The sequence below is a fragment of the Phodopus roborovskii genome, unplaced genomic scaffold, assembly GCF_943737965.1.
Source record: "Phodopus roborovskii unplaced genomic scaffold, PHOROB, whole genome shotgun sequence".
Lineage (NCBI taxonomy): Eukaryota > Metazoa > Chordata > Mammalia > Rodentia > Cricetidae > Phodopus > Phodopus roborovskii.
In genome coordinates, this window is record NW_026126511.1 from 47,299,697 (window position 1) to 47,313,262 (window position 13,566).

Genomic DNA, 13,566 nt, shown 5'->3' on the forward strand with positions numbered 1-13,566 from the left:
CAACAGTTGGCAGAGGGCTGGTCCCCGAGAATTCTTGCTCCTCCAAGATGGGCTAGGGAACTGTGCAGGTCTGAAATCCAGGGTCCCGGTCCACGCCCACCACAATGGTAACTGTCCTATGCCCCTGGGTGGCGAACTCTCCTTCTCACCCTTCGCAGTGCACCAGGGGCACAAAGGGACCCGGTCGCGGCAGTTTTGAAAATATCAAGGAAGTTGATCTGGGCTGGGGCCCAAGCGGTGACGACGAGGGAGGGCGGGAGGAGGAGGGAGGGATGCGCGCGAGGCCAGGACTGCGGGCGCGGGGCAGCACAGCTCGCCCGGCTCCGGCGGGCAGCGCGGCGGCCCCAGCCTACGACCCCCGGGATCCTCCTCTGACCACGCCGCCTGTGAAGCTACACAACGCCGCATGTATCCCCACGCGAGCCCCAGTGCCGCGGGCCGCGCCTAGGGGCGCCGGTCGTTGCCTGGGGAGGACCCCGGCTTCCCGCTCTATCCAAGGCTACTCGAGCACCACCGGGCCCTGCAGAGGCCCGCGCAGAAGGGACCATGAAAGGTAAGCAGACGCCCTGGCAGCACAGAGATCACCCATTCCTTCCCCCACAGACACGGGCCAGGGACACCTGGAGCCTGGACTGCAGGAGGGCTGAGGGTCCCCAACGCTGGGGAAGTTTTTCCAGGTCGCCTCCCCCCCCCCCCGACTTTCTTTTTACTATCTCTGAGTAGGTGGTGGGGCAGGAGGTGGGGGTGGGGGAGAGAACTGGACGGAACGCGACGGGACAGAAAGAGTCCTAAGTCCTGGAAAGAGAAGAGAGGGGTGATAAACCATCATCACACATGGCCCTTGCTGTGCCGGCCTTGCCGCCATTGCTTACCCCTCAAAACAAGTTTAAAGTCCAGAGACAATTCCGATGCGATTCCCAGGGACCACAGAAAGATGCTTGGTGTAGATCACAGCTGAGGCCCCATCCCAGGGGCTCCTGCAGACCCCAGCCAGGCTTATGCTCCTCTCTTCCACCAACTCAAGACAATCATGCCAGTCAGAGTCCCAGCTGAGTCCTGACCTTCCTGACATCTGAACTTCCCTGACCTGGGGACCACGAGCAAGCCCTGAGGGCCAGACAGAATTGAAATGGAAAAAGGAACCCTTCTTGATCCCAAGCTGCTTGCTCCTGGGTCCTGGAGAGCTCCCTTCTTGGCCGGGAGAGAAGTAGGCTTTGGAGGGTTGTGGCACTCTTTCTGCAGTAGCCCAGGGGAGAACGTCACAGCTTTGCCCTTCCTAAGAAGACCTCTGGGCTCCAACACTACACTCTCAGGTGTTGCTGAGAAGGCACCTGGAAGCCAGACCCCACCTGTCAATCTTGCTTCAGCTGGAACAGATGTGGCTTGCCTCTTTGGTATTCAAGGGTTGGGAAACCCAGAGAGTAGGGTTGACTCTGAATGTGACACATGTTCAGTACCCCCATGGGACCCACACTTTGTTTAAAGGGCCACTGATGGTATTGTGAAATTAATAATGTTAACAGGGGCTCTCCTCCTCCCCGACTCTCATTTTGCATTGAGCCCCAGGAATTTCATAGCTGGTACTATGGAAAAAGCAGCCTACAACTTATTGCTAGCCAAAAGATCTAGAGCCCAGGACTCTGACCCCCAGCCCAGAAAAGACCTGTTCCTTTCTGCTTCCTTCCCTTGGGCCTCTGGCACCTTCTGCCAAAGCTTTCTGATGGTGTCATGGTCTTAGACTGACCTGGGTAAGCCAGAGAGTGGCCTTGGCAGATGAAGAAGAACCTTGCCCATGGGCCCCTGATCCTAGGGGCTGCATCTCTGGAGCTCTCTCCTATCTGTAGTCCAGGGCAGTCCATTTTCTAAAAGTTCTGAGGACACATCTCACTATAGTCTACCGGGCTTTGGATTGCCCTGGACCTTGCCCATGGGATGGTGCTAGGATACTGATGGTGCTAGGATGCTGAGATTCTCATTGTGCTTTTGACCCCACCCCCAATCCCCACCCCACCCCCTGCAGACAAAATATAAAAAGGCAAAGATAGGGCTCAAAACCTGCACTGGGGACAAAAGAATGAGCGTGAATGAATGTTTCTTAGGAGGTCCCCAGGAAGGAACGGAGGCAATTGTGAATCCTGCCTGCTCACTCCTGCTGCAATTCTGGTGTGTCCCGGGGTTCCAGGATAACTCTCCTCCACAAGCTTAGGAGCAGCTCTTTAGAAAACTTCAGTGATTTCCTGTGACACCCCAGGGCCTCAAGGGGCACAGAGCTGCCAGGAGAGAAAATTATTGACTCCCAGCATGCCTCCCACTCAGCAGCCAGAAAGCTATCATCTCTACCTATGATGGGAAGGGCAGGGTAGATGGAAACAGCCTTTGGGATCTTTTTTTTTTTTTTTTTTTTTTTTTTTTTTTTTTTGGTTTGGTTTGGTTTGGTTTTTTTGTTTGTTTGTTTCACCCTCAATGGAGTGAAAAAAGTATAGTACCCTTGGGAGCTGGGGAGGGAGACTTTCCAAAGACGCCCCTCCCCAAGGGAGGCTGACTTTTCTGGCTCCTTCAAGACCCCACCAATCTCCCAATTACATCTGCTGGCCAAGGACCACAATGTCCCCTGCTCAAAACAAACACGGTGATGTGATGTTTTGCAGAGGGAAGCATCATTGGTGGGGACAGTATTTAAACCAGAAAGCAGGCCTGTTGAGTGCCTGCCCATCCCCTCCACCCCCATGACAGGGTCCTGCTCTGGAGGCCAAGATGTTTCTGCTGAGGGCGGGTGGGGGAGGAGGCTCCAGCCTGACAGTGGCTGGCCAGGCCTCCCAGGTAGCCAAGACTTTTTATGCAAGCTGGCACCTGGCCTCTCTCACTGGTAAGCCTAGGAGCAAACAGCTGCCACAAGCCCACCTCAGAATTTCCCACTGACTTGTGAGCCATTAACAGCCACCTGTGTGTGACAGGGGCTTGATGGAAAGCCCTCCCAGAGCCTCCCAGAAGTAGGCTGTAAAGGCAGAATCTCAAACTTCAAAGATGCCCAATTTGGCCCTCAGATGTGGGTCTCCAGTCCTGGTTCCCCCTCCTGAGTATTCCTTGAGGCCCAGGAGCTCTGGGCCCCAGTAACACTTGGTGTGGTGGGAAGCATGTGTTTGGTGTGTGTCTCTGTCTCTGAGAGATGTGTGGCTCCGCCCAGTAAGGAGACTAGGGCGGAGCTGATGGCACAGAGGTGAAAAGAGCCACCAACTGATGCAGGGGTCACAGAGGTCACAGAGATTTGGATGTTAGAGGTCAGCGCCAAACCATCCAAAATTCTCACTACAAAGTTGTTACCCTGCTGCCCATCTGGGATAACTTTAAAACCAGAAGACTCATATCTCAGAGCTAACTTGAGAGAGAAGAAACAGCATGCTGCTTTGGAACAGGCGCTGGTGGACAGCTTGGCACTTTCCGTGGATGCGCAGCTGGTCTGGGTGTTAGACTTGGCATCTGGGGTGGTGTGAACTCTTGCATATACTCCACCTGTATTCAATTATGCTGTGCCCCCCCCACCCTCTGTGTGCTAAAGTCAGCCCAGTCTAGCACAGCTCAGCTTTATCACGGCACACCATAGGCCCCAGTCCCCTCATCAAGTAGGCTGGATGATGCTACAGAGAGGTGTTTGAATATGGGGTTTCATGAACATTCTGTCTGCCCATTCTCTAGCTCACAATACTTGTTTATTGTGTAATGTGTTAACATGCTTCTGTTTAGTGAACATGTATAGATAGGGCTGATGTTAGATGCTAGGGTTCTCAAAGTCTTGGAACTAGTGTCCAAGAAGATACAAAGAAGAGCTTAGACACTGACCTTTCTCTCAAAGAGCTTTCCTTTTGCTAGGACACAAGGTTTGTGCCCCATAATTGTGAAAGAGCCTAGAAGTAGTCAGGGTTACAAAAGAGGCATCAAGGATGGAGTGCATGCTTGTACTGACTCTTCTGGCTGGATTTTTCTGATGTTTGTTGTTTGTGGGGTTTTTTTGGTTTTGTTTTTTGTTTGTATGTTTGTTTGTTTTGTTTATGTTCTATGGCCTTGGATGTGAACTCCTGGGGTCTCACTGAACACTTTCCCAATTAGACCTAGAATGATTGTCCCATACATACATAGTCCCCCAAGGTCCTGGCCTGTGTTTCCAGTAATGTCAGCATCTCTATTGGAGACTGCAGACCTTTCTACAGAGTTCAAGGAAAGTAATCTTCACTTCCATCCGAAGCCAAGTAGATTCTGGGATGTCTCCCTCCTGCTTCCAGAGAGCCAATACATGTGGGAGACCTGCTTGAGGGGATGAGGTGCAGCTGCTGAGAGGGAGGCAGCTGCACTGTGTGGCAGACCCCAGGCGTGTAGATCCAAGGACAGTGATGGATAATCAGGACAGCTGGTAGAGAAAAACAAAGGGGTGACAGGGACAGTGTACTCGGGAGGGGTCCAAAGAGCAAGTGAATGAATGAATGTCCAGAAAGGGCTTCAGCTATGCGTCAAGGGTGGGGCAACTTGGATCAGATAGCTTGGGAGAGGCTAGAAATGGTGCCAGTGAGCATTGAGCCTTGGGTACTTCAGGAAGTGTGCTGGTGGGTAGACAGATTTGCCTAGAGTTGAGGGCTTGCTAAGAGAAACTGAGGGCCACGGGCCAGGGCAGCCTTGTGCCCCAGTGTCTGTTATTGTCCTTGGAGAACCTGTAGGGCTCGTCAGAAAAAGGCTCATTTGACACCTCTCACTAGGCTCAGTTATATCCCTCCTTTAACTTTGTCCTGTGTTGGAAAAACTCTACTCTTAGAGGGTGAGAAGAAGAAATCGAGCTCGCAATGGAACCGAGAGGCATGGTTTAGGACACAGGCAAAGAACTAGGAAAGTGGGAGGGAGGGAGTGATCCATACTGTTGGTGGTCATCAGAGGGGAGGGAGAATTACCAGGCTGTGAGGAAGCTGGGCTGCAGGGGGGGGGGTGAGAGGTTCAGGGACTTTGGGGTGAGAGCTTCAGGAAAAAGGAAGTGAGCTCTTGGGGTGAGAGATGAAGCTGGGACTGAAGAGGTGGCCAGGACTTGATGGAAGACAAAGGGACAGAAGAGAAGAGGCAAGAACAGAAACGAGGCAATGGGGGAAGAGTGGGAGACCCTGTCAAAGGGGTGGAGAAGCATCCTTAAGACTTGGACACTTACTTTCCTAGATTGCTATTTCACAAATTCAAAAACTTCCAGGGGGGGGGGCGGGCAATAGAAATCCCATACCCCAGATCTGACAGATGGCAAGACACAGGTGGTCATATTCCTATAAAACTTTATGTGTGCACATGAATGGAAGCCCCTCACAAAGATAAGATACTGTATATATTACTCTGTCTTACGCAGTTTCGATTTTTTACGTTTTACATTTTGGTGGAGTTGGCAGCATGTGCTGTGGTATGGACTCCATCACTCACTGGCAGAAAGAAGTCAGAGGGCAACCTCTGGCAATTTAGTTCTCGCTTTCCATCATGTGGGTTCCAAAGATGAAACTCAAGTTATCGGCTTTGGCAGCAAGTGCCTTTACTCACTGAGCCACCTCACCAGCCCTGAGCATAGCTTTTTAAAAAAACTAACTAAAGGTAATGGGGAAGGTAGATCTTGTGCTTGATATATGCAAAACTCTGGGTTCAATCTCTAAAGTTAAAATATTTTAAAAGAATTTTTTTTAAAGGATGTATATATTTCCCCCAGGTAGTAAACTTAAATCTACGTTGTTATGGAACATCTTTGTAATTCTGCGTGTATAATTCTATGATAGTTTATTCAAGCTCTTATTTGCAGGCATTGAGGCCATCCACATCCCCAGGTTTATTGTAGCATGAAGAGTCAACTCTATAGGCACTTCTGCTAGCTGTATGGTTATCCTCTTAGGAAAGTTCCTAGAAGGGACAGAGGAGAATACTCATTTGCATGTTCTAAATACACATGGGGCCCCTCCCACACCTGTTCACTTGTCCTTGAGTGAGATGTAGCTGTATTGATGCAGCCAGTGAGAGATAAAGGAGTTGAAACTCAGTGTTGTTAAGTCTTTTCAGAATTTCTGCTGCTTGGGGTAGGGAAGTCTTCCACAATGCAGAGAAAACGGACTGAGCAATGACAGCCTGCACAGGAGAGAGCTATCGGCTTTCTGACCCTGCCAAAGGCTATTGTTGGCGTTCAGGATGTGTTATGGATAGGTGGAGAACAGGTGGACAGGCTTAGTGTGGTAGAAACTGGAAAGGCATGGGGTAAGGGTGCAAAGAGAACCTGGAACCCATTTGTGCAGGAGGAATGTCAGTGGTGCTCCAGGAGAAGTGGCAGTGGTGCTCCAGGAGGAGTGGCAGTGGTGCTCCTGGAGGAGTGACAGTGGTGCTCCTGGAGGAGTGGCAGTGGTGTTCCAGGAGGAGTGGCAGTGGTGTTCCAGGAGGAGTGGCAGTGGTGCTCCAGGAGGAGTGGGAGTGGTGTTCCAGGAGGAGTGGCAGTGGTGTTCCAGGAGGAGTGGCAGTGGTGTTCCAGGAGGAGTGGTGCTCCAGGAGGAGTGGCAGCGGTGCTCCAGGAGGAGTGGCAGTGGTGCTCCAGGAGGAGTGGCAGTGGTGCTCCAGGAGGAGTGGCAGTGGTGCTCCAGGAGGAGTGGCAGTGGTGCTCCAGGAGGAGTGGCAGTGGTGCTCCAGGAGGAGTGGCAGTGGTGCTCCAGGAGGAGTGGCAGTGGTGCTTAGGAGTGGCAGTGGTGTTCCAGGAGGAGTGGCAGTGGTGCTCCAGGAGGAGTGGCAGTGGTGCTCCAGGAGGAGTGGCAGTGGTGCTCCAGGAGGAGTGGCAGTGGTGCTCCAGGAGGAGTGGTGCTCCAGGAGGAGTGGCAGTGGTGCTCCAGGAGGAGTGGCAGTGGTGCTCCAGGAAGTGAGGCAGCTGAGCTGCAGCCCTGGTGGGGCTTGAGACACACAGATTTCCATTAAGGAACTTCATCCTCAGTGTTGCTCCGTTTACAGTAATGGCAGGAGGAAGATGAAGGAATAATCTAACCCAACACTGGTATTATCCAGAACAGTGTTTTCCAACATGGAGCACCTCTGAATTCTCATTCCTTGGGATCAATCAATGAATGTTTTTCCAGATTGACAGGAAGTTCTGAGGTCAAGGCAGTCTGAGAAACACAGAATTAAACATGCATTTAAATGTCCTTCTTTTTCCCTCAAGACTTTTTGAAATATTTGCTAAGAGCTTTTTTCCCCCCACAAAGGATGTTTTGGAACCATGCTCTGTGGACACACTTTGTAAAAAGGATTTCTTGGAAGTTGGAAATTGGTCCTGAGGGTGATGGGGGTTGGGACGTGGTAATAGATGACAGCTGTGATTGGGTTCGGGGATAGGAAAATAACGCTACCCAAAGTGGCTGCTGCCCTTACTCTACATCTGAGTGTGCCTCATGCTACTCCCTCCTCCCTGCACTCACATTCCTAGTATAGGGAGGGTCCTGCCACTGTCTTACAGGAGAGGAGGCTCTGCGGAGAATGTCATGGGAAAGGCAGCAGGGAACTTGAGAAGCGAGAAATGGTGGCATTCACAGAGCAGGTAGGCAGCAAGAATCCAGCAGACTGCTAGCTCCCATCTCTCCCATCCCACTAAATTCTTGGGGCTCTGGGGAGTGGATGAGGGGCTGTTTCTACTTCAGATTCTAGTGTGGGTGTGATAGGGATGGCTGCTGCCTGGGCTGAAAAGTCCTAGTTCTCTTCTCAAATAGATGTGATGTCACCCACTGAGGAACTTCTTAGAAGTGGGGTAGACATTGGGGGGCTATCACAGGGTTAGAATTGGCTTAGGCTAGCTCAGGATTACAGGGTTAGGATTACAGTGAAAAGCGGGTAACCCCAAATGCCAACAGTAGGTCACAAGGGAGAGGAGAGGGAGTATATTGTTTAGAGAAAGGAAGGCTTGGGATGAACCAAGAATGAACTCACAGTTTCTGTAGTCACCAAGAGCACAGCGAGAGGTCACAGAGGGAAGGTCCAGAAGGAGGTGACAGGGATAGAAGGGACACAGTATGAGGGTGGAGACTAAAAAGGAAGTGAAGATAACTACAGGGACAAGGAGGCTGTGGGTGCTAACTCACTGAGCTGAGCATGTGGATCTGAACAAGACAGGCCTGGCTCCCTGGGAGCTCAGGGGGACAGAGGATTCCCACCAGACTTCAGAGGAACCCACAAAGCCATGGAGGAGGGCAGTAGCAGGCGGTTTCTGATGAAAACAACCCTGGGACCTTAATTACAGCGTTCCCCAACCTTAAACCATAGCTGTCCTGAAACTTTAAATATAGCATTGGCTCCTGAGAAGGGTTCTTCCACATCTTTATTTTTCCTGTCCCAATTGGCTGTTTGGAAAACTCACTCTGAACTCAGCTGAAGATAATCATTAAAATATGTCCCTTGGAGTGCCCAAAAACCTTTTATTCAGTTCCTCGAATCTCTCCCTTCTGCCTTGTGTGGAAGTGTTTGGTCCCAGAAAAGAAGAAGAAGAAAAAAAGAGGGATGAATCAATCCTTCTTGATCAACCAGAAGGAAGCTGGTATCAGGGACAGCGACTGAGTTAGCAGATGGTTAGTGATAGTGCATCCAGGCTGTTTTCTACCCACATCAGGGAAAGGTTGAACCAGGTTCAACCCCAAGAAAGCCAGCAGCTACAGCCATAGCTGCCAAGACATGCCCATGTCAATCCAATGTTCCACCTGGCTCTTGCAAGCAAAAGCTTAAAGCTTAAAAACAAGGAATCCCTCCTCCCTGGCTTTCCTTCTGGCATTTAAATTGGGAGATTACGCCCCCAGGTACCAGAGGAACAGAAGCACTTTCAAACCTTCAGTGTTTGCTGTTACTGTATGAAGCTGGCTTGCAAAGCTGGCCTTTAAAGGCTGGTTGATGTTTTCTCCTTTTTTCCAAGCACATTGCCTGCAACGTGGGCCACGTGAAGAGTAGCACCGGCCATGTCTTCTCTAGGTAAAAGCACTCCGCAGTTGTCACAGTTCAGAGAACCCGTGTGGCCTTGGGACCAGGGAGGCAGTGACTGGTTCCCAGAGCCTTAGATATTTGTCCCTTCATGATCCCCAGAGCACCATACTACTCTAGGTGTCCCTCACAGGAGCTTCATGAAAGTTTTTAGGTCTAGACATGCCTCGTCTGATGCAGCGTCCTCGTCCAAGCCCATCCTGTTCTTGGCATTCAAAACTGCACGAGAGAAAGCAGGCATGTGCCTGCAATGGAGGCTAGTCCTTCCTAGAAGCTTAGTCTGCTCTGAATATCTCCATCATATCAGCAACCTTTACATTTTACAGAGAGGTCACCATAACTTGTGGGCAAATCCAAAGACCTACATGTTATGAATGTTCATGTCCCTACCTCTCCCTGCCACTCCTCACCCAAAGTGGAATCCTTCTAGTTTTAGGAAAAGAATGTCTTATCCTGTCTCTGGCTAGCTCTGTAGAAGGGAGGGAAGCCCCACCTAAACTCTGCTGCCTCCCTCGGCCCCCTCCTCCCCACCTTCCACTTCCTGGCAGTTCGACCCTGAAACCCCCAGTGATCATTTTGGCTCTGCTGTGTTACACTCTTGCAAACCCATACATCAACACTCCCTTGGCCATAGAGAATACCAAGAATAAAAAAGATTGAAACCATATTTCTAATGGTTAATTTTCATTTGTTTTTTAAATTGAAATGAGCTCACAATTAAACCAACAGAAAACACTCAGGCCTTCGCCAAAAGAACGCAAGTTACCTTAACTGCCTCCCACTGCAGCATCAGCCCTGGGCTGACGTAAGTGCTGAGAGGTCTGATGAGTACCCAGGTGGCAGGCCTGGCTGGAGGGTCCTACCCAGCTCTCGTGTGCAATCAGGTCGATGCCACATGTGTCTTGGGGTTCTGGCCCCAGGTTCGATTCCCGGACACCGTGGAGCCATTACTATCCTAGGGTCTTTGTAATGGGCCAGCAGTGGTTTTGCCTTGTGAGTTCCCCTCTGAGAGCTAGTATACCCAACACTAAGTCAGCTTGGCCCAGAAGGCTGGGAAAATGGGGTGATGAAGGAAAACTGTTCTCCTGCCTCAGGGGACCACATTTGGTCCAGCACCAGGGCTGTGTCCTGGCTCCCATCTAGTTTCTATTCATCTTCTCACCAGCCCTCTCTTCTTCCAGGATTTCCTCACAATGTATGTTCATCTGGTCTCCAACCAGAATGAGCTCAATGAGACATAAACACTGAGTTTGTACTTACAAAAGGCTTGGCTTGAGGGAGCCCCACAAATGCTTTGGATTATGTTCTCATTAAAGTCAGAGAGACTCAAGAGGCCAGCTGCCGAAGCAATGCAGATATAGGCCAGTCAGGGTCCCTAAGGGCAGGACTCTACCCTGGCAGCAGGAAGTCAGGGCACTAGGAAGAGGAGAAACCCTCTCTGGGGCCTGGGGAGGGCTATGCATTACAGAGCTGAGATGTCATCTCAGGGCAGAGAGCCAACACCCAGGAACCACTGGTCTAGAGAGGACTGTTACTTCCTTGCAATACAGGAAAGTGGTGGTCCTTATGAATTCCCATTTGCTAATGGCAGGCAATTTAAGGCTCTCACTAGGGGAGCAAGGGTGTGACAAAGCTGCTCTGGGAGGGGTGTTTGTTGAAGGCTGGTGTCAGCCAGGCTTCATTTAAATCATCCCAGATTCTTTGCAAGGGCTATAAACAGTGGAGTGATGAAATTGTCTCTGGAGCCAGAATAGGGAGGAGGCCCTGTCACGAGGGAGGGCCAAGAAGCACTCACTACTAAGGCGTGGGGAGAAAGGGGCATGGACAGGAAGGAAGGCTAATCTGTCTCTGAGGGGATCACTGGGAAGATCTGAGAAGCCCCTATAGTGCAGTGTTCTAAAGAGCTCGGATGAACGGCACCGCCCTAGCTAGCTGCTGAGGTTCTAGTTAGACAAGCACAGAATGGCCCAAAGAATTCTAATCCACCTAGCCTGAAGCTTTTGGGAAAGAGATCATCACCCTGTAAGTTTTAAGCTGTCTGGGCAAAGTGATCCTTGTAAATTGCTGGCAGATTGATGGAGGGATCACAGCCCAAGCTGCAAAGCAAGACTGAAAAGGTTGGATTCCTGGGATACACGTAAAGAGATGTGTGGTACCCCATACACCATGCTTCCTGTTCCTATCTCCCTTTCCCACTCTACCATTCTTTTTTACAGTGTTTACCAGCAGCCATAAACACACACACACACACACACACACACACACACACACACACACCCTTATCCATCTATCAAATCCAGAGACTAGTTTCTCTAATTTCTCACAGCATATCTTTCTCAGGCTACTTGTCGGGATCAATTAGGACAGTGGATTAGGAGTGCTTTTAAGCCTCAACATTTCCATCTTCAGCCTCCCTCAACTTAGAATTCCTCTGGAGGTGGGACTCTGAGTCCTGTTTTCTGGAGAGCCTCAGATTTCAGACGTCTTCAGGGATAGCTGAAGAATCGCTTGCAAAAAGCATAATGAAAATTTGTTCCGAGGTTTCAAAGCCGAATTCGTTGCACCTTTCTGTGAACCAGCCTGCTCGCCCTTAGAACTCAAGCCCTGGGCATGAGAGCTGGCTGCTGAGTTCCACAGAGGGTGAATCCACGACCCTGGAGTAGATGCAGCAAGGAAGGGACTTACTCCAGTTTCAGTTGAACTGTGACAGAGCTGGGGCTAAGTAGAAGGGACTTATGGCAGTGATGGGACCTTACTCAGTTCCTTCCCATGAGTCCTTTCAAGGTTGCCTATACTTCTCAAGTGTTCTTGCCTATTATCTTGGTTTCTTTTCCTGTCACTGTGACAAAATACGCTGACAAAAGCAAGTTAAGGGAGAAAGTATTTCTCCCTTAAGGTTCACTGTAGAGGTACAGCCTATCGTGGTGAGGAAGTCAGTGTGAGCCTGAATCAGCTGACCACACCCATCCACAGTCAAGAAGCTGAGTAATGAGTGTTCGCTGCTCAGCTCCCTTTCTCCACATGTATATTCCAGTATTCCAGCTAGGGAATGGTGCCACGCACCATAGACAGGTCCTCCCACCTCTGCCTCTCATTTCCCACTTGATTACAGAGGTCACAGGGCAACGTTTGGGACAGGAGGTCACAGGGACCAAAGGTTTTACAAAACACAAGAGGGCTACTGGTCATTGTCACAGCCCTCAAAGTTCTGCATGCTCAGTGACAGTCCTGTCCCTTCTCTTTTCTACCCTCTGATCTTGTAGTTGCAGGAGCAATACTCAAGAACTCTGCAGAACTTTAGTTCCTCATTCCCAGTTATAGTATGTAGGCCAGAGGAAGATATCTGAATCCAAATCTTGGCTTTCCCACTTGTATTGTGTGTACCGTCGCGTTCTTAATGTCTTTGGCTCTCAGTCTCTTTGACCATAAAACTGATACTTTAGGTTATAAAATTTATAGGATCGTCATGATGATTGCTTTGAGGCCAGACCCCACACTTTGCTACATTTCAAAAATGAAACATGAGGAAAACAATCTAGGAGTGGCTGCTTCCAGCATACTTGGGGGTTTTTTAAACGTTAGGTAAGAGGTAAACGACAAATGTATTAACAAATGCAGAGCTGAAGTTGAAAGAAAATAGAAGTCTCCAAAGATTAAGCAAAACAAGCTCCAAAGATGGATTCTTGGAAGAGAAACAAGAGGAAGAGGGTGGGTGAAAGGGAAGTGGAGGGGGTGGGTGGGTAGGGAGCTTGACATTTAAACTAGGAGCTCAAGCCAGAGAGGGAAAAATATAGGGTTGGTGGGAACATATGACCAAGGTCCAGCTGGGTCACTGCTTCCACAACAAAGCCTGGACCCTAGAATCTGTCCCTGTTCAGCAATGCTGTCACTGTGTCTCACCTTCGGACAATCCAAGACCTTTCTGATTGGTCAAGTGTCAGGCTGTCAGTAAAGACTCTCACTTCTTGTAACCCTGCTGGTTCCTCTAAAACTGGAGAAGGAGAGGAACAGGGAGCTAAGGAAAAGGGGCCATTTGGCTGAGAGCTGACCAGAGAACCCAGCCTCTCCAGGCTCCAGGTAGAGTCTCCGTGTGTGTGTGTGTGTGTGTGTGTGTGTGTGTGTGTGTGTGTGTGTATTTGAGCGCGCATGTGCACACATGCACATTAGGGGTTGAACCAGGGTCTCATATACTGTAAGTACTTGCTCTGCCCTTGCTCTGTCCCTGAGATACAATGCCCCTTCCACCACAAGTCTTTCACCAACAATTTTTCAATGTATAAGATAAAATATGAAGCCAATGGGAGTTAAATTCATAAATACATTTTTTAAATTATGAGACTCATTGGGATTTGCTGTCAGATTAGTATATACATGTAATTAGAAGTACAATTTTTATATCTTTCTTTGATGGAAGCTTGTTAATTATCATATTATGAAAATGTTTTTATAGTCCAATCTAGCAAATTCACTTGAAGGAATTGTATAAAGACATCTTATATGTAAAAAGAGGAGGGATTTTTTTTTTAAAATCAATCATTTGAGCTATAGCTTCAGATGCCATGGGAATGG

General features: G+C 49.6%; 1 protein-coding gene across 3 annotated transcripts in view; it reads left to right on the forward strand.

The window, feature by feature from the left end:
• The first annotated feature begins 263 nt into the window (after positions 1–263).
• Positions 264–13,566, forward strand: part of Scara3 (scavenger receptor class A member 3) — a 30,360-nt gene continuing 17,057 nt past the window's right edge. The window contains exon 1 of one of the 3 annotated variants that reach the window (XM_051195491.1): positions 264–553. In XM_051195491.1, coding sequence (XP_051051448.1) covers positions 547–553 — 7 coding nt within the window. In that variant the 5' untranslated portion in view covers positions 264–546. Of the gene's footprint in view, positions 554–10,922; positions 11,115–13,566 lie in introns of those variants that run through there. The other 2 variants (XM_051195488.1, XM_051195490.1) reach the window with 2 other exon arrangements.